Source organism: Rattus norvegicus, chromosome X (genome assembly GCF_021556685.1).
Source record: "Rattus norvegicus strain SHRSP/BbbUtx chromosome X, alternate assembly SHRSP_T2T, whole genome shotgun sequence".
In the NCBI taxonomy this organism is placed as follows: domain Eukaryota; kingdom Metazoa; phylum Chordata; class Mammalia; order Rodentia; family Muridae; genus Rattus; species Rattus norvegicus.
This window is the reverse complement of record NC_141554.1, coordinates 159,919,788-159,946,800: the sequence shown is the minus strand read 5'-3', so window position 1 is coordinate 159,946,800 and position 27,013 is coordinate 159,919,788. Positions and strand designations below refer to the sequence as shown.

General features: G+C 44.0%; 1 protein-coding gene and 2 pseudogenes across 3 annotated transcripts; 1 reads left to right on the top strand and 2 right to left on the bottom strand.

Annotated features, from left to right (window-relative positions):
- Positions 1 to 14,375: 14,375 nt before the first annotated feature.
- LOC147998406 (nucleoside diphosphate kinase B pseudogene) lies at positions 14,376 to 15,011 on the bottom strand (annotated as a pseudogene).
- Positions 14,435 to 16,519, top strand: LOC134484225 (dnaJ homolog subfamily C member 8-like; annotated as a pseudogene). Its single transcript, XR_015646877.1, has one exon. The product of XR_015646877.1 is annotated as a dnaJ homolog subfamily C member 8-like (transcript).
- Positions 16,520 to 20,896: 4,377 nt separating this feature from the next.
- On the bottom strand, positions 20,897 to 27,002 carry Pwwp4 (PWWP domain containing 4). Of its 2 annotated transcripts, none has more exons than XM_087600811.1 (3): positions 26,770 to 27,002; positions 26,548 to 26,652; positions 20,897 to 23,423 (listed from the first exon to the last, which is right to left on the bottom strand). In XM_087600811.1, exon 3 carries the CDS (start codon positions 23,236 to 23,238, stop codon positions 21,070 to 21,072), a length of 2,169 nt encoding a protein of 722 aa, XP_087456937.1. In that variant the 5' UTR covers positions 23,239 to 23,423; positions 26,548 to 26,652; positions 26,770 to 27,002; the 3' UTR covers positions 20,897 to 21,069. The 2 variants fall into 2 exon arrangements, with proteins under 2 accessions (XP_087456937.1, NP_001395829.1); NM_001408900.1 differs by having other exon boundaries at positions 26,930 to 26,979.
- Positions 27,003 to 27,013: the final 11 nt, after the last annotated feature.

Below are 27,013 nucleotides of genomic sequence, written 5' to 3'. Positions count from 1 at the left end.
CACGTTGATGGCTTTCCGTATATTAAACCATCCCTGCATGCCTGGGATGAAGCCTACTTGATCATGGTGGATGATTGTTTTGATGTGCTCTTGGATTCGGTTTGCCAGAATTTTATTGAGTATTTTTGCGTCGATATTCATAAGGGAAATTGGTCTGAAGTTCTCTTTCTTTGTTGGGTCTTTGTGTGGTTTAGGTATAAGAGTGATTGTGGCTTCATAGAAGGAATTCGGGAGTGATCCATCTGTTTCAATTTTGTGGAATAGTTTGGATAATATTGGTATGAGGTCTTCTCTGAAGGTTTGATAGAATTCTGCACTAAACCCATCTGGACCTGGGCTCTTTTTGGTTGGGAGACCTTTAATGACTGCTTCTATTTCCTTAGGAGTTATGGGGTTGTTTAACTGGTTTATCTGTTCCTGATTTAACTTCGGTACCTGATATTTGTCTAGGAAATTGTCCATTTCCTGTAGATTTTCAAGTTTTGTTGAATATAGGCTTTTATAGTAAGATCTGATGATTTTTTGAATTTCCTCTGAATCTGTAGTTATGTCTCCCTTTTCATTTCTGATTTTGTTAATTTGGACACACTCTCTGGGTCCTCTCGTTAGTCTGGCTAAGGATTTATCTATCTTGTTGATTTTCTCAAAGAACCAACTTTTGGTTCTGTTGATTCTTTCTATGGTCCTTTTTGTTTCTACTTGGTTGATTTCCGCTCTGAGTTTGGTTATTTCCTGCCTTCTACTCCTCCTGGGTGTATGTGCTTCTTTTTGCTCTAGAGCTTTTAGGTGTGCTGTCAAGATGCTGACATATGCTCTTTCCTGTTTCTTTCTGCAGGCACTCAGCGCTATGAGTTTTCCTCTTAGCACAGCTTTCATTGTGTCCCATAAGTCTGGGTATGTTGTACCTTCATTTTCATTAAATTCTAAAAAGTTTTTAATTTCTTTCTTTATTTCTTCCTTGACCAGGTTATCATTGAGTAGAGCATTGTTCAATTTCCACGTATATGTGGGCATTCTTCCCTTATTGTTATTGAAGACCAGTTTTAGGCCGTGGTGGTCTGATAGCACGCATGGGATTATTTCTATCTTTCTGTACCTGTTGAGGCCCGTTTTTTGACCAATTATATGGTCAATTTTGGAGAAAGTACCATGAGGAGCTGAGAAGAAGGTATATCCTTTTGCTTTAGGATAGAATGTTCTATAAATATCCGTTAAGTCCATTTGGCTCATGACTTCTCTTAGTCTGTCGACATCACTGTTTAATTTCTGTTTCCATGATCTGTCCATTGATGAGAGTGGGGTGTTGAAATCTCCCACTATTATTGTGTGAGGTGCAGTGTGTGCTTTGAGCTTTAGTAAGGTTTCTTTTACGTATGTAGGTGCCCTTGTATTTGGGGCATAGATATTTAGGATTGAGAGTTCATCTTGGTGGATTTTTCCTTTGATGAATATGAAGTGTCCTTCCTTATCTTTTTTGATGACTTTTAGTTGGAAATTGATTTTATTTGATATTAGAATGGCTACTCCAGCTTGCTTCTTCTGACCATTTGCTTGGAAAGTTGTTTTCCAGCCTTTCACTCTGAGGTAGTGTCTGTCTTTCTCTCTGAGGTGTGTTTCCTGTAGGCAGCAGAATGCAGGGTCCTCGTTGCGTATCCAGTTTGTTAATCTATGTCTTTTTATTGGGGAGTTGAGGCCATTGATGTTGAGAGATATTAAGTAATAGTGATTATTGCTTCCTGTTATATTTATATTTGGATGTGAGGTTATGTTTGTGTGCTTTTCTTCTCTTTGTTTTGTTGCCAAGACGATTAGTTTCTTGCTTCTTCTAGGGTATAGCTTGCCTCCTTATGTTGGGCTTGACCATTTATTATCCTTTGTAGTGCTGGATTTGTAGAAAGATATTGTGTAAATTTGGTTTTGTCATGGAATATCTTGGTTTCTCCATCTATGTTATTTGAGAGTTTTGCAGGATACAGTAACCTGGGCTGTCACTTGTGTTCTCTTAGGGTCTGTATGACATCTGTCCAGGATCTTCTGGCCTTCATAGTTTCTGGCGAAAAGTCTGGTGTGATTCTGAAAGGTCTGCCTTTATATGTTACTTGACCTTTTTCCCTTACTGCTTTTAATATTCTTTCTTTATTTTGTGCGTTTGGTGTTTTGACTATTATGTGACGGGAGGTGTTTCTTTTCTGGTCCAATCTATTTGGAGTTCTGTAGGCTTCTTGTATGTCTATGGGTATCTCTTTTTTTAGGTTAGGGAAGTTTTCTTCTATGATTTTGTTGAAGATATTTACTGGTCCTTTGAGCTGGGAGTCTTCACTCTCTTCTATACCTATTATCCTTAGGTTTGATCTTCTCATTGAGTCCTGGATTTCCTGTATGTTTTGGACCAGTAGCTTTTTCTGCTTTACATTATCTTTGACAGTTGAGTCAATGATTTCTATGGAATCTTCTGCTCCTGAGATTCTCTCTTCCATCTCTTGTATTCTGTTGGTGAAGCTCGTAACTACAGCTCCTTGTCTCTTCTTTTGGTTTTCTATGTCCAGGGTTGTTTCCATGTGTTCTTTCTTGATTGCTTCTATTTCCATTTTTAATTCCTTCAACTGTTTGATTGTGTTTTCCTGGAATTCTTTCAGGGATTTTTGTGTCTCCTCTCTATGGGCTTCTACTTGTTTATTTATGTTTTCCTGGAATTCTTTCAGGCATTTTTGCGATTCCTCTCTGTAGGCTTCTACTTGTTCTCTAAGGGAGTTCTTCACGTCTGTCTTGAAGTCCTCCAGCATCATGATCAAATATGATTTTGAAACTAGATCTTGCTTTTCTGGTGTGTTTGGATATTCCATGTTTGTTTTGGAGGGAGAATTGGGTTCCGATGATGCCATGTAGTCCTGGTTTCTGTTGCTTGGGTTCCTGCGCTTGCCTCTCGCCATCAGATTATCTCTAGTATTACTTTGTTCTGCTATTTCTGACAGTGGCTAGACTGTCCTATAAAGCCTGTGTGTCAGGAGTGCTGTAGACCTGTTTTCCTGTTTTCTTTCAGCCACTTATGGGGACAGAGTGTTCTGCTTTCGGGCGTGTAGTTTTTCCTCTCTACAGGTCTTCAGCTGTTCCTGTGGGCCTGTGTCTTGAGTTCACCAGGCAGGTCACTTGCAGGGGAAAAGTTGGTCCTACCTGTGGTCCCGAGGCTCAAGTGTGCTCGTGGGGTACTGCCTAAGTCCTCTCCGCGGCGGCAGCAACCCAGAAGATCTGCGCCGCTATTTCCGGGAGCCTCTGTGCACCAGGGTTCCAGATGGTGTTTGATGTTTTCCTCTGGCGTCTGGATGTGCGCAGAGTGCAGTCTCTTCTGGTTTCCCAGGCGTGTCTGCCTCTCTGTAGGTTTAGCTCTCCCTCCCACGGGATTTGGGTGCAGAGAACTGTTTATCCGGTCTGTTTCCTTCAGGTTCTGGCGGTGTCTCTCCTTTCTTGCATTTCTGTTGCTGTGAGGAGACACTATGACCAAGGCAACTTATAAAGAAAACGTTTAATTGGAGGTTTGCTTCTGGGTTTAGAGGGTTAGCCCATGGTCATCATAATGGGGAGCATGGCAACAGGCAGATAGCCATGGTGCGGAAGCAGTTGCCCACAGCTTAGACCTTTTCAGCAAGTTGGAGGCAGATAGCCATTAGGTGATTTTAACCAGGTGTCACAATTTTCATTTTTCAAATCCCCAGGATTGAAATCTTTTGTACTTATGCATGAAAAGAAATGCCAGGTTGTTCAATTCCTGCATATGTAGAGGAGATATAGTGATGATCCTCTTCTCTTTCAACAACAGTCCAGTAATGGGGGACAGGAAATTCATTGGTTGTGAACTGAACATGCTCCCCAATGTGGAAGGTGATCAGTCTGTTACTATATTACTGACGCAGTGATTATAGTTAGCAGGTATTTGGGAAACACTATAGATTGAATTGTGTCCCTTTAAGACAGATATGCTCTTGGGGAGGGGGATAGGATAGGGGTTTTAAGGGCAGGAAACCAGGAAAGGGGATAACATTTCAAATGTAAATAAATAAAAATTCAATAAAAAAGAAAGATATGCTCAAAGGTACAATCTATATAACCACAGAGGTTATGTATAGAGTAATGGAATAGCAGGATATATCTCTCTAGGAAGGGGAAATAGAATAGATAATCATGGATGGAAGAATTGATAATTACAAAAGAAAAGGATTGGAAGATCAAACAGGAATGACAAGGGAAGAGAGGAGCAAAGAAGGGAATACAGAGAGATATAGCTAAAAACTAAGGGACATTTCAGGGTTTATATATAAAACTAATACAGTAGAAGCTACCTAAAATATATACAAATATGAAGATGATCTGAATGAAAAATGAAATAATGGGGGAGATAGAGCCCCACTTGAACATCTCTCACTACCCAGTGATGCTTCCTGTGCCAGGAATGGGTTATATCTAATCAAGTTGTTGGCCAAGGAGACCCCATGGAAACCCCAAACAATCCAGGCTATTGCCAAGGCTCTTGGTTGCTCTACACAAACTGATAATCAAGCCATATATCTTAAGAAAACATCTACATAACTTGTTGAACAAGAAGAAGGTTGAGCTGGTGCCTACATAGAACTTTAATACCAATGTGCAAGTGTTCACAAGATGGAACCCATCCTCAATACTGCTTGAATGCCCAAGAACTGGAGACCAGATAGACCAGGGGAGTGGAAGAAAGCTAAATGCTACTGTTCTGCTAAAGGAATATAGCAACAACATAATTTCTAATGACATTCTTTTATACCCATAGATCAGTGCCTTGTTCAGCCATCATCAGAGAAGCTTCCTCCTGCAGTAGATGGGAACAAATACAGAGACTTACATATGGACAAGGTACAGAGAGTGAGAGACCTTGAAACACCCAATTTAAATAGGATGTCTCCTTCAATTCCCTCCTCTCACAGATCAGAGAAACCTCCAGAAGAGGAGATGGAGGACAATAAGGATACAAGGCCCTCTAAACACAGAAGGACCAGCACACATACAAACTCACAGAGGCTTTGGTAGCATGCACAGACCCTGCATGGGGTCTGTAGAACATAATGTCCCAGCACTAAAAGAAGTAGACCCAAGCCCCTATTCCCAACCTAGACCCTACATCCAATCGAAAAATGAGTTCTTTCCAATGAAGCCTACACAGTACTCTTAAGGCCAGGCCCCATGCTCAGCAGTGCACAGCCAACAGGAAATAAACACAGTGGCGTCTTTGCAGGTTCCTTGTATAATAAGGTCTTGACAGGACATTTATTTTTAACCTTATAGGTCTTTTGTGAATGTATTTTGTCTTCCAGTTTTGTGCTTTTAGGACATTCCTGTGTGTAGAAATATGCATGTCTCTGTATTGGAATGTGTTTCTTGTGGGTTTTTTTTGTCTCTTTTCCCCTGTTTGTTTGATTTGTCCTAGTGTAATTTGTTTTATTTTATTTTATTGTTTTTCTTTAGATGCCTGTTTGTTTTCTTTTCTTTTTTTTTTTTTTCGGAGCTGGGGACCGAACCCAGGGCCTTGCACTTACTAGGCAAGCACTCTACCACTGAGCTAAATCCCCAGCCCCGCCTCTTTGTTTTCTAATGAGAGACAGAAAGTATATGGATTCTGATGTGAGGGTAAGTGAGAGGTAGAGGAGAAAAAACTTCAATCAGAATATATTGTCAAAAAAATCTTATGTTCAACAGAAATGATAAAAGGAAGATATACTAGACTCCAGTACCTCAGAATGCAATCCCATTAGACATAAGGTCTTACCAGAAGTGCTCAAGTTGAAGTCATGAGAGTGATCTCTAGTCCAATTTGACCAGTGCCCTTCTATAAAGGAGACATTTGGGTCAGGGACGTATATATAGAGCAGATAATATGAACAAACATAAGAAGACAACTAGCTACAAGCTAAGGAAGAGGGCTAGGCTATGTTCTTCCTTCGACAGCCTCAGAAGGAGTCAGTTTTGCTATATCCAAATCTGTCTCCAGAATGCCAGAAAACAAAGTAAATCTGATGAAGCCTGTGAGCCTGTGGTACTTTGTAATGACAGCCCCAGGACATCCGCAGAGGGCCCACTGAGAAACAAACACATGAACTGAAAGGTGTAGAGAAGTAAAGGTCATAACCATAGCTCTAGCATGTGATGAAATGTGTTGAGGATGTAAGATGAACACGAGAGAAATCTAGTTAGCTTGTCAAATTTTTATAATAAGGGAATAGAAGAGTTTGCAAGGCAGCATATAATAGACTCAATCTAGTGAAAATGAAAACATTCTCATTCATATTCAACTGCTCCTTTATTCTAATGCAATCATCCACCTTGACAAGCACAATCTCAGAATTTGATTAAATGCTAGTATTATGGAAGGTACATTGCCAGGTGCTAGGGAGACACAAAGATGGTTGATTTGCTACTTCCCTCAGGTGGCTGATAATCTAATCTACGACATATGCATAAAAAGCAGGTCAACAATCACTCCTCTGCATAGATCCTCCATTAGTTTCTGGTTGCTGCTTGTGTTGGTAAAGGTTCTCTGGAAGAACAGTTATAGAATGAATATACCTTATAAACAGAATTTTTTAGATTGGCTTACTTGACAGATGCTGGATAATGCCACAGTGGCTATTTACACACTGGAAAAACTGAGAATCTGGTAGCTACTCAGTCCACAAGGCTGAAACTTAAGGCCTGAGGAATTCCTGGAATTGGAATGGCTTTGGAAGACCAAAAAAAAGCTGAGTTCCCAAGTTCCCAAGCATGGTTGAAGTGGCGGCGGTGGCAGAAGAGTAAATCCATTAGACAAGTAGACAGGCAGGCAAAAGCAGCATCATTTTTTTTCCGGACCCTTTATTTCTGGGTTACCAACTCTACAGGTCTTTCCCCATAGTAAAATACCCTACAGACCACCCAGAGCTGGGTTCTTAATTGATTGCTGACCAAATCAAATTGACAACCAAAATTATCGATTATGCTACTATAATATAGGACTGCAGGGTCAGTGACTAGTGTTCCAATTCTGGAGGTTATTTTCCTCACTGCACACCATCATCACTATAACCTGTATGTAAGTTTATTTTTTCAGATCTTATTAATAATGGTTCTTAAGTGCTTTAGCCCACCACCCACCAGAGATAGTGGGAAAGAAAGATTATGGGGCCAGGGGTTGCGGGGGGGAGGGAAATGGACCTCTTTAGAAAGGTCCTTTGGGGGTTGGGGATTTAGCTCAGTGGTAGAGTGCTTGCCTAGCAAGCACAAGGCCCTGGGTTCAGTCCCCAGCTCCAAAAAAAAAAAAAAAAAAAAAAAAAGGTCCTTTGGAGTAACTCCCATCTGTGCTGTCTGGAAATTAGCAGTTTTATTTACAGGTAGATAGCAGCAACTTGATCCATTAGCAAATACTTCAACAGTCCCGTTTGGAAGAGTTGGGTTAGCAACAGCAGTGAGATGACCTAACAGAAACAGCCAGGCCTTAGGCTTAGCACGAGTCAGGAGGGGCCAGGAGGGATGCCAGGAGAAATTCTCAGCTGTGCCTCTCTCAGGGAAGCACAGACAGGAGACCACAAGAGTTGCACATCTAGCTCCATAAGCAAGTCAAATACAGCTTCCTTTACTGTCTGGTGAGTCCTATTTATACCCTCCAAACATCATGTGTGCTCCACGTGTCTTTCCTCAGCACGAGCATCTGTTTCAGCTGACATCATTCTGCCAATCAGACCAAGTCTGAGGAAGCAGCAAAAAACTGCAGCACACCACCAGAAGTTTTTTGGTGGATTTCTTTCTATGGTGTCCTGACTAATGCAGCTCAACTATGCAATTTAAGGTGGACCAATACATGTGTGTCATCAGCAAAGAATCCTTATCACGTGCCCTTTCACATGCTTGCTTTAGCAGAACATCATCTCTCCCGTGTCTGCTTCACCTAAAAGTTCTTTCCTGAGTCTGCCTTTGTCTTTTACCTGTGTTCACTTCATGGAAACACTGTTCACATGTTTGCCCCAACAAAACACCATCCAACTGACTTTACTAAGAACCCTTATGTTTCCACTTCACCTGTACTTTTATGCTTATCTTTTCCCTGACATGGAGTTTCCTGCCTTCTCCTTCACCACTTAAAGGTCTACTCAATCATATTTGGTAACCAGGGTTCTCCAAGATAATCTCCCATCTCAAGATTGTGAAGTTATTTACAACAGGAATGACTTTTCTGCTATGTAAAGTAATATACTAACAAGTTCCAGGGATTAGAACACAGACATTTTTAAAGATATGTTGTAAGTGTAATCCTACTGACCACGAAATGCTTCCTGCAGTGGAAATCAGGATGGTAAGTAAGCCTTTAGGTGGTAGTAATAATGATTTCTTTTAGGTAAGGGTCATGGTTTTCTAGCAGCAACAAAACAAATAGCAGCATTTTGCTTTACACTAGTAATGTTTCGTGAAACATGTGGTCTTGTATTAGTAATGTTTACACTAGTAATGTTTCTTGAAACATGTGATCATGTATTAAACTAGATTCTTTTGTCTGTTTCTTTTCCCTCCTGACTTTTTTTTGTTTTTCTGTTTCTTTCCCTCCCTGATTTTTGTTAACATATTTATTGTGCAAAGCAATAGGCTTCATCATAACATTTTCACATGTGTATAATATTCTTTGATTGCACCCCGACTCCCAATATCTTCTCCTGTTCCCACCTCCACAGACTTGATTTTTTATCTTGGTAAAGTAAATTCCAAAGCCTATATACCTTGACAGTGTAGCAAAATCTCTGAAGAATGGGCAGGAATGAGCTCCAATGTATCTTTGCTCAGCCCTTTCAGTTTCTTTGCTTCACTCACTGCCTTACACCTACACCTACTCAACAGCTGCTGCAGATTCAGCCTCTCCAATTGCTACCATAAACACTAAGCTGTAAGGCTGGTTACCATTTAAGGTTGGTGTTTTCACTTGGGTGATCCCACCCTTTGATACTCAGAGATAGCAAGTCTCTGTCTTACTTTTTGAGACAAGATCTTACACTGCACCCGAAGTTCACCAATGAACTAGATTGGCTATCCAGCATTTCCCCAGGACCCTTCTTCTGCTTCCCGGGACTGGGATTATAGGTTCACACCCCAGTGCTCAGTTCTGAAAATGCTGGAGATCTGAAGTCAGGTCCACATGCTTGTTAAGTAAGCCCTCATCTATTATCAAAATATATACAGTACAGTATTGCTATCTAGCACACAAAAACTTCTTGCTAACCATAACCACTGATCAGCCTTACCCACACTTCCTTCTTATATTTTTCATTTCTTTCCTTCCTTGTAAAACTACTCAGAATACTGTCTTCAAACTGACTTTCTATATATTTTCCTCAATATAATTTTTGTAAATAAATAATACAACACAAAAATATACAACTTAATAACATCAAAGAATAACATAAACCAGTCAGTTTTAGGCATATTTACCATGCTAAGATTGGTCTTGAACTCCTAATCCTCCTTCCTCTCCCTCCCAAGTATAACAATTACAGGTATGTGCAACAAGCTCATAGCCAACATCAAATCAAATGGAAAGAAAATTAAAAGCAATTAGATAGTTGTTATAATGGCTTTATTATGTTTATGTATGTATCTTGTATACCTGATCTCTCCAAGACTTTTAACATGAAGGGGTGTTGGATTTTGTCAAAGGTTCTTTCAGAATCCAATGAGATGATCATGTGTTTTTTTTTCCAGTTTGTTTATATGGTGAATTACATTGATGAATTTTCATACATTGAACCACCCTACCCCTGCATCCCTGGCATGAAGCCTACTTGATCATGGTGGATGATATCTTTGTTGTGTTCTTGGATTCGGTTTGTCAGTGTTTGCTTTTTTTTTTCTTTTTCTTTTTTTCGGAGCTGGGGACCGAACCCTGGGCCTTGCGCTTGCTAGGCAAGTGCTCTACCACTGAGCTAAAACCCCAACCCCATCAGTGTTTTTGTATCAATGTTCATGAGGGAGATTGGTCTGAAATTTTCTTTCTTTGTTGAATCTTTGCATAGTTTAGGTATCAAGGTGACTGTGTCCTCATAGAATGAGTTTGAAAGTATTTCTTCTGTTTCTGTTTTGTGAAGTAGTTTGAGAAGTTTTGGTATTAGCTCTTCTTTAAAAGTCTGGTAGAATTCTATGCTAAAACCATCTGGCCTTGGGACTTTTTTGGTTGGGAGACTTTTAAGGATTGCTTCTATTTAGGGGTTATAGAATTATTTACATAGCTCACATGATCTTGTTAACTTTGGTTAGTGGCATCTATCTAGAAAACACAAAGCATCCAGGAAATTTGGGATTCTATGAGAAGACCAAACCTAGGAATAGAAGAAGATACCCAATTCAAAAGCCCAGAAACTATCTTCAAGAAGATAGATTCATAGAAGAAAATTTCCCTAACCTAAAGAAAGAGATGCCAATAAATGTTGAAGAAGCTTAAAGAACATCAGATAAGAGTGGACCAAAAGGAGAAAATCTGAACATTTATACCCCCAATGCAATGGCACCCACATTCATAAAAGAAACTTTACTAAGGTTTAATTCACACATCAAACCCCACACATTAATAGTGGGCGTCTTCTACACCACATTCTCAGCAATGGACAGGCCATTGAGACAGAAGCTAAACAGAGAAATAATAAAACTAACAGAGGTTATAAATCAAATGTACCTAACAGATATCTGTAGAACATTTCATACATTTCATCCAAACACAAAAGAATATACCTAATTCTTAGTACTTCATGCATGAAAACTTCTCCAAAATTGACCATATGATTGGTTACAAAGCAAGCCTCAACAGATACAAGAAAATTGAAATAACTCCATGTATCTTATCAAATTATCATGGAGTAAAGCTGGACTTCAACAACAGCAGAAACAATAGAAAGCCTACATACTCACGGAAACTGAACAACTCTCTACTCAATGAACACTGGGTCAGGGAAGAAATTAAAGACTTTTAGAATTCAATGAAAATGAAGGCACAACATACCCAAACTTATGGGACACAATGAAAGCAGTGCTAAGAAGAAAATCCATACCACTAAGTACCTTCATAAAGAAGCAAGCAAACCAAAGAGGAGTAGAAGACAGGAAATAACAAAAATCAGGGCTGAAGTCAATTAGGAACAAAGGGAACAATACGAAGAATCAATGAAACCAAGAGTTGGTCTTTGAGAAAATCAACAAGATAGACACACCCTTAGTCAACTCAACTAAAAGCAGAGAGACAGTATCCAAATTAACAAAATCAGAGATGAAAGGGGACATATAGCAAGAGACACTGAGGAAATCCAAAGAATCATTAGGTCTTATTTCAAAAACCTGTACTCCACAAAATTGGAAAATCTAGATGAAATGGATGATTTTTTAGACAGATACCACATATACACATTAATATATTTCATTAATTGCATTGTAGTTTTTAGCTGAGATGGCTCATGTATGAGTAGGTACTTCAGGTTGTCTCCCAAGACATCTGAACTAACCATTGTTGGGAGCTGGAGAGATGGTTCAATAGTTAAGATCATTTACTACTTTTGCAGAGGACTTTAGTTTAGTTCCCAGCTGCTACATTGTGGCTCACCATTACTCCATTTCTATGGGGTCCAGTTCTGTTTCTCTGACCTCCACAGGGATCAGGCACACATGTGAATAAACATAGATACATGCAGGCAAAACACTCATATGCATAAAATAGACAAAACAAAGAAAATTAGCATAGTTATCTTTGGGTTTTCACTTATCTGCTGTTTCTTTTTATATTTTTTTCTTGTTTGTTTCTATTTTCTTTTTCTCATGTGGTTTTCCTCCTGATCTGAAACCATTTTCCCCAGGAAACCCTTGCTGGGTTGTCCTTCAAAACCTTTTTTGTTTTTTAAAATGTGGAGTATATAATTTCTAGAACTATCTGAGTGCTTCAGAGGTTCCTTGCTGCTGCATTCATTACTTCTTTTAGACTTCTATAATAATCAGTTCTAGGGACCACATACATATTGGAAAGATTAAGCTGTCTCATAGCCCACAGAGATGATTCCAATTTATATTCAGGGCTGCAGAGTAAGTTTATATACTTAACAAACATATAGGCATTAGAGTATAACTTACCTAAAACTTACAACAATAAATAATAATAACAAAGGTAACCTTCCACCATAGTGATGAAAGGATGATGTAAATAGTGTTTGCACATTTGCCCTTTTCTTACTCTTTATTCATTCTAGGATGTGTTGTATAGAGCTACGCTGAGGTATGTACTGTAAACTTCCTCACTAGCCTAGGACTTCGTGATTCAAGGAAACATTTACTTTCCCAATTTCCTTTCAGTCATTCTGTCCACTTGAAGCTTATTTTTGTACAGGTTCCTAGGAAAGGTGTCATGGCAACACCATTCTGAAGTCGTTGTATGTCCATGAGGCTTGGATGCATTCACACTTTAAAGGGAAGTTTGACTGGATTTTAAATCCTTTGCTATGAATCCCCCACTGCCTTTTTCCCCTTTAAATTTCATTGTCCAAGAACATTGCTTTTGGACACTTAGGGAAAATTTAATTTTCTTTCTATTATACCCTTAACCTCTTTGGCCACATAGCTAGACTTGTTTTCCTTTAAAGTTCAATAATTTCACTAAAACACAATTTGGATTTGCTTGTTTTGGATTGGCTCTCTTAGGTACATTTTGTTCCCTTTCTGATTGTGGTTCTGAATAGGACAGGAAGGGTTCATTGAATTAAGCATTTTCATGTTTGTTCCTTTCATTTGCTTTATTTTTTTATTTTGGAGATATATATTATTTACAGCATAGTTTTATATTTGTCCCCTCTCTCAAGTCCTCTTCCTCTCTTTGCCATTTTATTTTAAATGTGCACCTGATTTATTCATCTGTTTTCATCTTTAAAAATATGTGTGTTTGCCTATATGCCCAGTGCCTATGGAGTCCAGAAGAGCATTTTGGGTCCCTCAGAACTAGACTAACAGATGTTTGTGAACTGTCCTGTGGGTGCTGGGAATCAAACTAGAATTTTCTGCAAGAGCAACATGATGTACTTTTAACCACCAAGCCATCTCTCCAGACTTCCAGTTTTTTTTTTGAGGTATTATAAGCTGTGTTTTGTCACTTTATTATGGTTTCATAGCTGTGAAGATACACCATGACAAAGACAATTCTTATAAAGGACAATATTTAATTGGGACTGGCTTACAGGTTCAAAGGTTCAGTCCATTATCATAAAGATGGAAACATGGCAGCATCCAGACAGGCATGGAACTGAGAGTTCTACATCTTGATCTGCAGTCATCAAAGAGGAGACTGTCACACTGAACATACTTTGAGCATATATGAGACTTCAAAACTCCCACAGTGACACACTTCCTCCAACAAGGCCACACCTCCTAAGAGCATCACTTGGCATGGGACAAGCATTCAAACACACGAGTCTATGGGGGTCAAACCTATTCAAACCACCATAGTCACTTAAAGGTCTTTAAAGCTTAATCTTATTTACTGAAAGAAATTAAGGACCTTAAGTTTCACCCATAATTGCTTTCTCAATTAATTGCCCCATTTCTGTGATTTTATTATTCTGATTTGTGTTGTTCCTTCATGTCTTTGTTTATTCTCCCTTGGTACTTATGATTGAACCTAGAGTCTTGCACATGCTAAGCAACTACTCTACCACTGGGCTACATCTCTAGCCATTTCTTACTCACATATATTGTATGTTGAGCAAATTCTCCCCTTTCTTACCTATCCATTTAGTTTCCCTAGACAATTTTACTTCTACTTTCTCTAGAAATTCTCTCTGTCTCTCTGTTTCTGTCTCTGCCTGTCTCAGTTTGTCTCTGTCTCTCTCTCTCTCTCTGTCTCTGTCTCTCTCTGTCTCTCTCTGTCTCTCTCTGTCTCTCTCTCTCTCTCTCTCTGTGTGTGTGTGTGTGTGTGTGTGTGTGTGTGTGTGTGTGTGTGTTTATTCTTTCCTTTTTTCTTCTCCCAAAGAACATAGACTAGCCAGGTTGTAGGATCTCAGTAGCCCAGTCTCTTGAAAGCTAAGAATAACATATATCATTCGGTTTGTTGTATATCTTTTCCCTTTTCTGTCTACTTTCAGCCAAGTCTGTCTCACTGCTCCTTCCCATGTTTCTACCATTCCTTGTGCTATATACATACACTTTCTTCCTCAATCTTTCCCCAGCTCACTAATCATAAAGTATTATTTAGGGTCTGTTTTCATGGTGGTTGTTTTTCATTTTGGCTCAACACAAAGTAACTAAAAGATGACCCATCTGCTTAGTGGAGTGTATCCATCAATAATGCTGTAAAGGACCTTGTTTCTCCACATCTACTCATAGTCCCAGTCAGGGGCATAATACTTGTAGTCAAATGGTTCTTCAGGCTTAAACCATACAGTGATTTTTTTTTCTTAGCACTTTTCACTGAATTGCTGACAACTTAAATGTAGAAATTTCCTTGAATGGTGCCTGTTTTAGAATCAGCAGAATTGGTCTTTCTCAACATTACTTGGCTAGGTTTTACCACACTGAACTCCTCTCTGGCCTCCACAAACCCTATTCATATACTTCACTAGCCTGGGGAAGAAAGAATGGTCTTTCAGGTCAGTGTAGTGTGGCTGCTTCAGGTCCGTGTCAGAAGCCCTAAGGGACTTCATGACTATCATGTGGGATCCCTTATGCTTCAAACCCTTGTTGATCTTGTCCACTAGTCTGTGTTATATGCCTTTTGGCTTGATGGCAATGAATGTGGGATCCTCCTGATTGAGCCTCCAGAGTACCTGAGATTATGTGTGTTTGATAAGCACACAGAACTTGGATTATTTTCTTAGTGACTTTAGCCTAGTTTAAAATGAGGGAGTCTAGGAAGGTGTTTTTCTGCTTTTATTCCTTTCCCTTTTTAGCACTTTGCATAAGATTTGCCTTTGATCGTCTTCTGTTACTTCTCTGGGGAGTCCGCATTCCATGTTCATACCATGGGAAACAAGATCTCCCAGGATCTGTTAGCTATATTTGAGCTAACTGATCGGGAAATAGTAAGGCTTCCCCTCTCCTCAATTCTATGCATTGACATGCCTCAGCAAGTCAGATCTATAAAACCTTTCCAGTGTGTCAAGTGGTAGAATTTTGGAGACATTCCTGAGGTTCACTTAAGGAATGTGAAAACTTACATGCTGGTAGCCTTTTAAACTAAACAACAGACAGCCAAGTCAGTGAATATCCTGTTCCCTTCATAACCTAAAGGCTTGCTCTAGTTACCACCTCTAAAGGAGCAGCTCTTGTCTTAAACTTTGCTTCTTAATGTCTACAATAAGTCCCTAGTGAGGTTGACACCTAAAAGCGTAGGCACCAATTTGGAGGCCACTATGATCAATGTAAGGGGCAAGATATGAAAGGACGGATAATTGAAGATTCAACCCAGAAGTACCTTGGATCATGAAAACAGAGAATGAATAAATGATTATTGGGGAGTAAGTGTCTAGAGGAGAGAGAGCTTCAGTCTGGGGAAAGGAAACCATTCTATAGTTGAGAAATGATATTCTTTGCACCATATAGTGAATGCCCCAGGTGCTGATGAACTGTACACTTAACTCGCTGAGAGAGTACGACTTGGGGAAAATGGCAGCTTCGGGAGAGAGTGGTGCTTCTGGCGGAAGAGGCAGCACTGAAGAGGCATTTATGATCTGCTACAGTGAGATGAAACAAATACAGAATAGAGATTCAGTTCTAACATCCAAAAATCAGATTGAAAAATTGACTCGTCCTGGTTCCTATTACTTTAATCTGAACCCATTTGAGGTTCATCAGATAGATCCAGAAGTGACAGATGAAAAAATAAAAAAGAGGTTTCGCCAGTTGTTTATCTTGGTTCATCCTGACAAAAACCAAGATGATTCCAACACAGCACAGAAGACTTTTGAAGCTGTGGACACAGCTTACAGTTGCTACAGGATCAGGAATAAAAGAAGAGGGCCCTGGATGTAATTCAGGCAGGAAAAGATTATGTGGAACACACTGTTAAAGAACAGGGGGAGGAGGGACAACTAAAGGAGGAAAGAAAGCCTACAAGTGTAGAGGAAGATGATCCCGAGCTGTTCAAACAGGCAGTCTACAAACACACCATGAAGCTGTTTGCTGAGCTGCAGATTGAAAGGAAAGGGGGAGGAGCCAAAGAAATGCATGAGAGGAAGTGCCAGAGAGAAGAGGCGATTTCAAGGCCAGGAAAAAGCCAAGCAAGAAAGAGAATGGCAGAAAAACGTTGAGGAAAGTCAGGAGGGTTGAGTGGAGAGTTGACAAAATTTCCAGGCAAATAAATACAAATGGGAAGAATGAGAAGAAGAATCAGACCTTCCTGCTGCCACTGAAAGTCAAGATGGAGAAACAGGACCATGGTGGAGCCTCCCTGGCCAGAGCCTCCCCACTGCCTCCACTTGCTTCAAGGACTCATTCTTTTCCCATCTCAACCCCAAAATAGAGTAGCAACTGCCTTTTAGTCCATTTTGTTTTCAATACAATTCAATATCAATTTGAGTATTTCTTTGTCCATTGAGAGGAGGTGCTTGGTCTAACCTTTTCCAGTCCTTATCCATGGAACACCAAAACTGGAAGGAGCTACTGACTCATGCTGTGCCTTCTTTCCCACAGTCTGTAGCCTAATGTTTTATATCTGAATTGTGGTGGCTTTAAGGTCATGTATAGTTTGTGGAAATCTTCCAATTAAATGTATCGCTTACAGTGGTATTGTCCTGACTCTACATCAGCCTGGGCCACCTTGTGAAACCATCCTTGAGGCCCTCGCTCCAATAGGAGTGGCATTGTGGACTCACACAGCAGTCACTCCCAGCTACTTAAACCTGTTCACTTTCCAAAAGAGCTTGACATCTTCCAGCCAGTCCCATTGTGTCCTCACTTGTCTGCATTCATTACTGGTGATATTCTTTTATGTATAACAAATTTTTATACACTCCCCCAAAAACAAAGTACAACTTTGTTTACATATATACTTCATTACAATAAAGACCTTTTGGACCTGGAGAGAAGGCACTGCACTTAAGTAGCACTGGCTCCTATTTCAGGAGACCTCCAGCAACTACCTGGCAGCCCAGCTCACAATCATCTGCAACTCCAGTTCCAGGGCATCGGACACTACTTCCTGTCTGTCCCCTACCCTTTATTCCTAATTGCCTCTAACATGGAACCCTCGTGCCCAGTGACTCTAAATCTACACACGCAGCCTACATGTCTCCTCCTTTTGTTCCCCAGGCCACTTTCTGCTTAAAACTCTTGTGGGTAGAAGGACAGCACCTCATACTTTCTCTTGTTTCACATTCTCATGCTCACAGCTTTTCCTCTTCCCTCACAATGGCTCTAAAATCCCTAATGCCCAGAGTGGGGCCTCACCCTTGGTCTAACAGAAAAGTCCTTGGCACAGCATGTCTCAGAAATAAGAAATGTGATCGAATGGTAGCAGACAGTCCAGGTCAGAGGAAGACAATGTTTTACCTCCCTAATTGTTGAACAATGAAATAATTCCAGATGGCCCCTGGACAGACTGTCAGGATTCCATCATCCTTGTCCTCTTCCTCTGGGTAATCCAGAGTCTCTGAAGGAATTTCTGTGTCAGGCTAGAGAGGAAGAAACTGAGTGACTCTAGCCCTAAAAGCATGTACAATGAAAAAGACCTGCACTAATTGTCTAGTCCCAGCAGGGGACGTGTCACTGTCACCTGTCTTATACTCCTCAAAGGCACCAGAGTTTAAAATGAGAAGAAAGACTCAACAGTGCAGTGAGTAAATGTAAGCCAGACTCCAGGGGGTAATTGAGAGGAAAGGAGGCAGAAACCCTGGCCAGGCAGAATTTCTACCAGGCTCGAGGTCACAACTGAGCTACTCCTACAACCAGATCCACAGTAGAAATGTTCCACAGAATAGCATGAAGCTGTGCAGCACAATGAAGCTGCCACTAAGCCAAGTGTGACTTTAAGGCAATGGACACCTGGCAAGTCCGTGTTGAAATGTGCTATTCAGACCACATACTTATCAACTTCAAAAAGTTAGTGCCAAAACTCAAACAAAAAAGAATTATTAATAACCTTTTGTATTGATCGCATGTTAAAGCAATACACTTGGGTTTGATGGGTAAAATAACTCACAGGTTTTTTTTTTTTTTTTGGTTCTTTTTTTCGGAGCTGGGGACCGAACCCAGGGCCTTGCGCTTCCTAGGCAAGCGCTCTACCACTGAGCTAAATCCCCAACCCCAGTAACTCACAGCTTAAATTCGTTTCACCAGTTAGTTTTGACTTGACAGAAAATCTACTAGATTTCAAATGCTCATGTGTGGCCCACATTATGTTCCTATTAGCCAGCACGCACCCTACACCGTCACCTAAAGCCCATGGTCTCACACTACCACCGAGATCACCAACAGGAATAAGCAAAATCAGACACTTTTCACTTTTTTAAAACCCAAAGTCCTCTGAATACCCAGGACCAGTACCCCTACTATTGGTCTTTCCTTTTACAAGGATAACAAAGGAAATAATTCCGTCCAGGTCAACCCCAGCATGCAAGTTGATTAGTTTTGCATATTCTCCTTAGGTTTCCCTACCTTCCCATCTGGGAGTCGCCTTCCCACCAAACTCTTGTCTTGGTTCAGTAATGCTCCTGCACAGAGCTCTTTAGGATCCAAGGATTGGGAAATGGGCTTGGGATAGATAGATAGATACATAGATACATATATAGATATAGATATAGATATAGATATAGATATAGATATAGATATAGATATAGATATAGATATAGATGATATAGATGATATAGATATAGATATAGATATAGATATAGATATAGATATAGATATAGGTATATGTATATGTATATGTATATATCTTAGCGGGCAAAATGCTTGCCCGGAGACTATGAGGACATGAATTCGAATCCTCAGAATTCCCAGAAAGCCAGATGTGGCTTAGAAGAATCCCAGTTTCCCCCCTGGCAAGATGGGAGAAAATCTTTAGAAATAAGGAGGGTCCGTAGGAACAAAAAGGAATATATTTTCTCCAGGGTAGACAGTAACCTTCGCAGACAGACAGACAGACAGACAGACACAGATACACACACACACACACACACACACACACACACACACACACACACGGATTGGGGTTAGGGTCATAAGGTCATGAGGCACAGTCTACAGTCCTGGGGAATGCAGGCCGTGAGTGTTCAGGGCCATAATGGTCTCCTTTACTAACATTCTTCTCCACACCTAGGTCTGGAGTCTGGCTGTCACTGTGACAAACCAGTTAAATAGCCCAGCCGTGTTTGTAGCAAATGCAGGTACACACAATTTTGTGGAAAAATGAAAAGCCACAGTTAAAGACCAGTACACAGATAGTGAGTGACTTCAATACCAGTTCCACCAATACAGAGGTCATCGTGGTTAAAAAATAAACAGAGCAACACTGAAAATGAATTTACTGGGGAGGGGAATGGAGTCCCATGTCCCCAAGGAAATTCAAGGATACAGAACAAAAGAAGAGGAAACAGAACCTTCTGGGAGGTATGTCATGGCTACTTCTCATCAGTACACCCCAGGTGTCAGTAACTCCAAGGAACGAGAGTCCACCTCCCTTTTCTACAAACAGTGGAAGTCTCTGATCTCAGAAATGTGAGAAAAGCAGAGACACCAATGTCTGCTGTACGGCTGCAGACAGTCAGCCCACAAGGTCCGCAAAACTTTCTCCTAAAGAGGATGAAGTCTCTGGCGTGTGGAGGATGGCTGAGAATGTAAAGTGCTTCCTGCATGGGATAAAAACCCGAGTTCATTACCCAGTTACTCATACAAAAGGGGAAAACGGTGTACGGACAGGCATGTTTAATGTCAGCACTGGGGTAACAGAGACAGGAGGATCAAAAGAGCTGAATGGCAACCCATTCTAGAACAATCAGTGAGAAAGAGGTTCAGTCAGAGATCCTGTCTCAAAAAATAGAATACCTAAAGAAGACACTGGAACTTGACCTATGACTCTCACACACTTGTGCATGCACACAAACATAAACACAGAGAGGGTGAGAGAACACAGAGAGATGCAGAGAGACAGGGAGAGAGAGAAAAACAGACATACACACAAGAGCGAAACAGAAACAGAGGGAGAGAGAGAGAGAAAGGACACACACAGGGAGAGAGAGAGAGAGAGAGAGAGAGAGAGAGAGAGAGAGAGGGAAGGAGGGGGGAGGGAGGAGGAGGGAGGGACAGAGGGAGGGAGGGAGAGAGAGGGAGAGAGAGGGAGAGAGAGAGGGGAAGAGGGAGGGAGAGGGAGGGAGGGAAGGAGGGAAGGAGGGAGGGAGAGAGAGAGAGAGAGAGAGATTGATTTTTTTTTAAAACTCAATAGACTGTTTTCTTACATTTTTGTTTCCTTTTGTTCCTTGCATTGCTGTTCCAGGGTCACAACATTTCCAAGTTCTTCTGTGCCTTCAAAGCATAGCCTCAAAACACACATCTGTTCCTCTCCCTCAGTGTGAGTGAGTGAAGGACAAAGTAATGGAGAAAAGAGTGGAACCGAGCCCCATCCATAGCAGCACCCTAGAGAGAGGAGGACAGGTAGTATGGAGGAGGATTGTCAGAGACCCGGGGTCATCAGGAACCTGGTGTGCTGTCTAGGTGCGTGGGGTCCGTGCAGAGAGGCTCCAGCCCGTGCTCTAGCTAGCCAATACTCCACACAGGGCTGGTGACTTTCCAGAGAGGCGCCCCCAAGGGACTTGTGAGCTTTGGGCACAGTCGAACGAGAGCCAAAAGGCTAGGCCTGGCCTGAAGCTTACAGGATTGGCAGAGCCGACTTAGACATAAACACTGCCAAGCATGAACATGGATATTTATTTTGAGGGGGAAAGAAACACTTTGTGAGGAGCTTTGACAGTGGCCATAGCACACCACAGGGTCTCCCAGATGTTCCTGTTTGGAGGTGCTTCCTGTCTCCTGTCTTGGGAGCCTCAGGGGTGAAGGCTGAAAGGAGGAAGCTCCCTTCTAAGGAGTGTGCACAGGAGGGTGCCTGGCAGCCTGAATCCTGGCTGCAGATCTCTTCCTGGCCGCCTTTAAGATGTTCTTGTCAAATAGCTCTTTCTCACGGTAATGCACGGGTGGGCCACGCAGGTACTTCTCCTCTGCCTCCTTGTAGCTGAGCTCATCCAGGTTGGCGATCGAGCAGATGATTGCTTCTGGAAGAAGAACCTCCATCGTAAACCTCACTATGTCTCCTCTTGCCAGCGAGAGCAGGGCCTTGTCTGCTTCCTTGGCTACTTCTTGCAAATGTCTGGCCACGAGATGCAGCTGGTCCTCGTCCTCCAGGTAGGTCTCAATACAGAGGACTTCCCTCTTTGATTTCCAGAGAGCGTCCAGCCACTTGGACGGTTTTCTGCCCTTCACAATGTCCATCAGGTGCTGGTCGGCCCCCTTTCTCTTCACGATGAAGTCCACGAGCTTCTGGTTAGCTCTGTCCCAAGCGGCCTTCATGCGGTCAGGCAGGAATTTCTTGTGGGGCCCCTTCCCACCTGGGGTGGTCTCCTCCTCCCAATCTTCCAGGTCGGCATAGCTCACCTTGGGGAAATCGATGTGCAGGTCACCCTCCTGGATGGCTCTCCTCAGTGGGTAACTGGCTTGGGTGGTGAAGTAGTCAATAAAGGAGCCCAGGAAGGAGCCACAGGCGAGCTCCTCTCTGTAGTGGTCGATCACTGAGAAGCACCAGTTGATGCCATGGGCGTACAGCCTTCTGGCTCTCCTCAAGAGTGATATTTTCTCCCCACAGTCCAGATGCTTCAACTTGCGGAGAGGGACGCGGATACCCCTGCGCTCAAACTGCATGTTGCCCTCGATCAACAGCACCCTTGCCATCTTGTCAATGGTGCTGACACTCTTGACCACCGCTGGCCAGAAGGGAAGGTCCTGAAATTTGAACCAGACCAGCGTTCCCCGCTCGATGGTACTGGGCCCCTGGGCAGAAGCCACGTTGGTGGCTTGAGCATCTTTAGGAACTCCGGCCCTTCTCCTCTTGAACCTGGTGTTAGTCACCTTTGAGTGCACTTGGGGTCCCAGTTTTGGGAGCCCGCACTGTGTGCACAGCACACGGACCTTCCTTTTTCGGCTAGCTATGCGGAGTGACCTCCGCAGCGTTGGGATTGGAGGCATGCAGGCTGCCGATGCCCCCTTTGAGTCAGGCTTTGGGGTTCCCGGGGCAGGATGGTCCTTGTTCTCTGGGAGGGCGGTCTTCCTTTGGGCTCCTATTGCCCGGATCTCTAGGCCAGGACACCGAACTCGTTGTTTGAGAGCTTTGGGTGAGACAGAGATGCGCCTCGGTGGCCCAGAGGCAGCCTGCTGCTGCTGCTGCTGCTGCTGCTGCTGCTGCTGCTGCTGCTGCTGCTGCTGCTGCTGCTGCTGCTGCTGGTGTTGGTGGTGTTGGTGGTGCTGGTGGTTTTTAGCCCGGGTACCCTCCCTGGAGGCCGGGGCACTCAAAGACCTGGGCTTGGATGTTACTGGCTTTCTCTTCCTTGGATCACCACCAGCATTTCCCAAAGGTGCCTCAGAGTTACTTGGCCACACTCTGGTGCCTCTTAACACTCTCCCTTGCATTACAAGGCGAGGGGGCCCTACAGCAGTGTGGGCCTGGGCTTCCCCCCCTTGCACTGCAGGTACACTCTGTGAGTCCATCAACACAGGGCCAGGGCGGCCACGCTTCCCAGGACTCCTCTGGGAGGGGCCTTGGCCTTTCTGGTTGCGCCCTTGGAGGCGCAGGCACAGGCGCTGGCCTAGGCTGGAGCTGGAGCTGGCCTGCTCTTTTGGAATCTTTGGAGCCACTGTGCTGGTTCTTCGGCCGCCTGGTCTTCCTCCTTGAAACAAGCAGGTTCCCTCGCCCAGAACATCTAGTGCCACCTTGAGGGCTCTTCTGTATGCCCTGCTCTGCCCTGGTGAGCCCCGTGGCTCCTTTCTTGACAAGGAGGCAATGCTTATGATTTCAGACTTGGTTAGAGGCCTCACCTCGGTGCTCCTCACTCTCATCTTCTCACCCACAGGCAGGATTTGGACCTCCAGGAAAGGCGTCCCTCTCCTCTTACTATGGGCTGGGGTCCTGGGTCTGGACAACACCCTTGCGGGCCACAGCTGACCCTTCCAGCCACAGAGCACATACTCTGCAGAGTCCATGGCGACTGGACCCTGGGGCTGTGCTGATCAGGACAGGGTGACTCCTTTGGTTGTTCTGGGCACCTTGACTGCCTGCCGGTCCTCTCTGGCTCTGCTCTCCTGCCCTGTGGTGCTGTCCTCCCTCCAGAATCTGGATGAGAAGTTTGAACTGACTCCTCAGTTGCTCAGGATGGTGTGGGCGTGTCCTGTAAGGTGGCAAAGGGAAGCAGAGCTGCATTAGGAAGGAGATCATCACCTATTAGCGGACAAGGAAGCAGCACCTCAGTGAGGCAAGGCTAGAGAAATCAAGGGAGCTCACAAAGTCTGTTCTACAGAAGGGAGGGTGTGGGAGAAGGCATGGAAGGTTCCAGAGCATATGTGGGAGACAGTCACAACGATTTTGATCCTCCATCTGAGGCTGGGGTTGTGAACATCCTCTCAGAAAGGTGGGTGTCTTTACAAGGCTTGCTGCTTTCCTGCCCACCCAGTCAGTGTCCTGGGATTCCCTGGGGGTGAGGGAGCCAGCCTCATTATTTCCTTTCCTAGGGAGGTAGTCCTGCACTGTCAACCCCAGGAAGCCTGTGAACACCTATTGCACTCACCTTCCAGGCCAGTGTGTTACCAGGCTGAAGAGCAATGGGGCTGGGGAAATGCTCGTGGTGATTTGCAAATAAGGATGGCTTCTGTCATAGCTGCTGGTCCCCTTCTGTCTCAGTGCCCCCCACCAAACCCTGTGCCACCAGACTTTTGGTTCAGATCTCTCGTTCCCAACTCCAGCCTGGGCCTCACTGTGGCATCGAGTGTTCACAGGGCACACTTGGGGCGAGCCCCAAAGAGAAAGCGCTTCATTGTGGAGAAATGCTTGCTAATCGGCAGACTCAGCAGTGTCAGGTGGAGAGCAACAGGGTAAGCAGGTACCTCTGTTGGATTTGTGCACCCCCATGCTGCAACCTCAAGTCTGCAGGAGACCCTGCACATCCCTATCTTCCTGTGACGGGCACTGTTGGAACAAGAGATCCCAGACCACAGAACTCTCTTGCACACAAACTCTGCGGCCTGACCTTAATCCACAAAGTCTTAAACACAATGGAAGTTAAAACAGCTACTTGATGGCCTGGATGGTACCTTGCCCACCCCTAAGTACAACGGTGTCCACTCTCATCTGCAGCATGGCTCTTTCTGGACGTGCTCCCCCATACTCTGCCTCTCAACAGAATTCCATCTCCCCGGTCATCTCAGTGGAATCTCATCACGGTTTTTTTCCCTGGCCCGTTTCCACATGTGTGTTTGTATCCTGGAGTGCATGTGTTGTGTGGGCTGTGTGTGTGTGGGGGTGTGTGTGTGTGTGGTGTGGTGGGGGTGTTGGCCACTGTGTTACTGACTACTTCTGCCTTGAGCCAGTACTGTGTTTCCTATCAGCAGTATGCATGTCATACATGCCTGTGTGGAACAAATTCAACATCTGTCTGCTCCTCAAAAGAGGCCCACTGTGCTTGCTGATAGATATGGACTACAACACAGAGGAAGGACCAGGGTGAGCTCACATGCCACCACTGCTCACTGTTTAGGCCAGGATGCAAGTGATCCAGGTTATTACCTGGGTACCAGCAGACACAGTAAGGCTGAGCACTGTGGACTCTGGACTCCTGAAACAGCTTCCTAAGGACGCTGCTCTTCTTGTGCAATCCTGTTACTCCTTGTTCCTTCTGTGAGCATGGGCCAACGGAGCTTATCATGGGACTCCAGACCTTATCTGTAGGAATTTCCAACCATACAGAAATATGGGGGCGGGGAGGACAAATTATATCCTTGTGATCCCCTCAGTCCTTCCCTGTATCCATGAACAGTCCAACCTCTGTATCCATGAACACCTGGTGGTACACTCTCGTTCCCAATTCACTCCACAAATGGGCAGTGTCCCTTCTGTTGCATTCCCTCCCAAGTGTTACCGACTTCAAACCAGAGTTCACGAAGCCTAAAGTGGCTTTCTACATAAAGCAGTCTAGGAATGTCTCAGGGCACACCTTCTGCATGGCGCAATGGTAAACGTGTACTGTGGAGGTACGGAGCTCAACTTAGGGGTCACGGACAGTGACCCTTCTTCCTGGGAGGCTGTGTCATCTCCCAGGGTTGGTTTCCTCTGATCCAGCCCCCCTGGAGTCCTGAGGATACGGAGGCATCCACGAACACCTCAGTTACTTTTAGGCTGCCTTCTGCTGGCCCTTCCTCGCACATTCTTTCCAGCTAGGCAAAACGAACCCCGTCCAACCGTGCCTCTCCACCATCCAGGCACCATGGCTCACAGGGTGCCCTTAGAAACCACGGTCGCCCGAGTCACACCTATAGAGTCCACGCTTTCTACTACCCTGCGAAGGCCTTGGGCGTGCTTCTGCTTCTCCCAAGCCGGGCATTCTCAGCCCCATATACTTCTTCAGTTAGAAAACGTGCCTGGGAATACCAGCCATGTGTTCAAGCCCACAAACCAGGGTGTGCGTCCAGCCTCTGGAACCCAGTCCTAAAGAAATGTGTCTGTGCTCCTATCAGTCCACGCTCTCCCCGGTGAGTATTCCCTCTGTGTATGCCTATCGCTCCTGGGTACATAATCGTCCTTATGTTTCCTGCATCCTGGTTAGACGTTAGCAGTATTGCCGCCTGCCTCTACCTTTCTGGTGAAAAGGGCACACCATCCTCCCCAGGGACACGCAGAGACGTTTGGGAGGTGGAATCCGGAGATCCCCGTCTCAACACACACCTTGGCCCGGGGACCAAAGGCCTTCTATCAAGAACTTGCACACAAACCCTCTTTTCACATTTTCTCCAGTTGGGGAACAATGGCTTCCCTCCCTGTGGTAAGACAGGCAGGCAAGGGGACAGTTTGACGAGAGGGTGGGTGCAAGAAGTGTACTACAACGCATATTGCTCACAGGCTGGGGGCAGAGATACACAGGGTGATCCAGATGTGCTGGCGGGCCAGAGAGCAGCCCCAGCCACACACCGTGTAAAACCCAGCTGAGGCTTCTTCACCCAACCGTGAGGTGAGCACAGTAAAGACTGAGACACAGACTCTAACTAATACCTGCAGAAGGAACAAACTCTGCCCCTTCCTTGGGTGTTGATGCCACACTGATTTTTATCTCCCTCTGGTCTGTCTAAGTGCAACTAGTGGCCAGTTTAGAGGCAGCTAGCTGTCTTTGGGAGGCATTTTTTACTCCCTGTGTCAGGTCTCCAGGCCAAGAAGTCACCACTGGGCTTCAACCATTCTCCAGGGGCACACCAAGGGAACTGCAGGTTTCCCCCACCCGCACCCTGAGTCTGCCCATCCATGTTTACCTCCTCCTTAAATGCCTCCCAGCTTCTCTCTCAGACAACACGGGGCCGGGCCGGGCAGGATCGCAACTATCCAGGGTGAGGTGCTGTCACACAAACAGGGTCATCCTGTCAAGAAGAGCACATGTGACAATCATTGCCAAACAGAGAGGGAGGTGTCCGTTTACATGGCGAACTATGCGCTCAGGGGCTGAAAAGATAAAGCTAGCAGCAAAGAAGTGTCACCTGAGGACAAAGGGACAGGGCTCAGTGAGCAGCCAGTCCTTGGGGCTTCTCTTCAAACAGTAGTGGTGAGAACCTTCCCTGTCCCGGGGAAGAGCACAGACGCTCCCAAGGTACACTCGCAGACTCAGCTCTCACACTCAGGTTGGCTGCAGGCACCTACCTACGCGCTTTGCATGTCTGTCTAGTCACTCCACCCCTCCAGTCTGTGAGTGTCCTTCTCAAACCTATCTGTAACCAGGAAAGA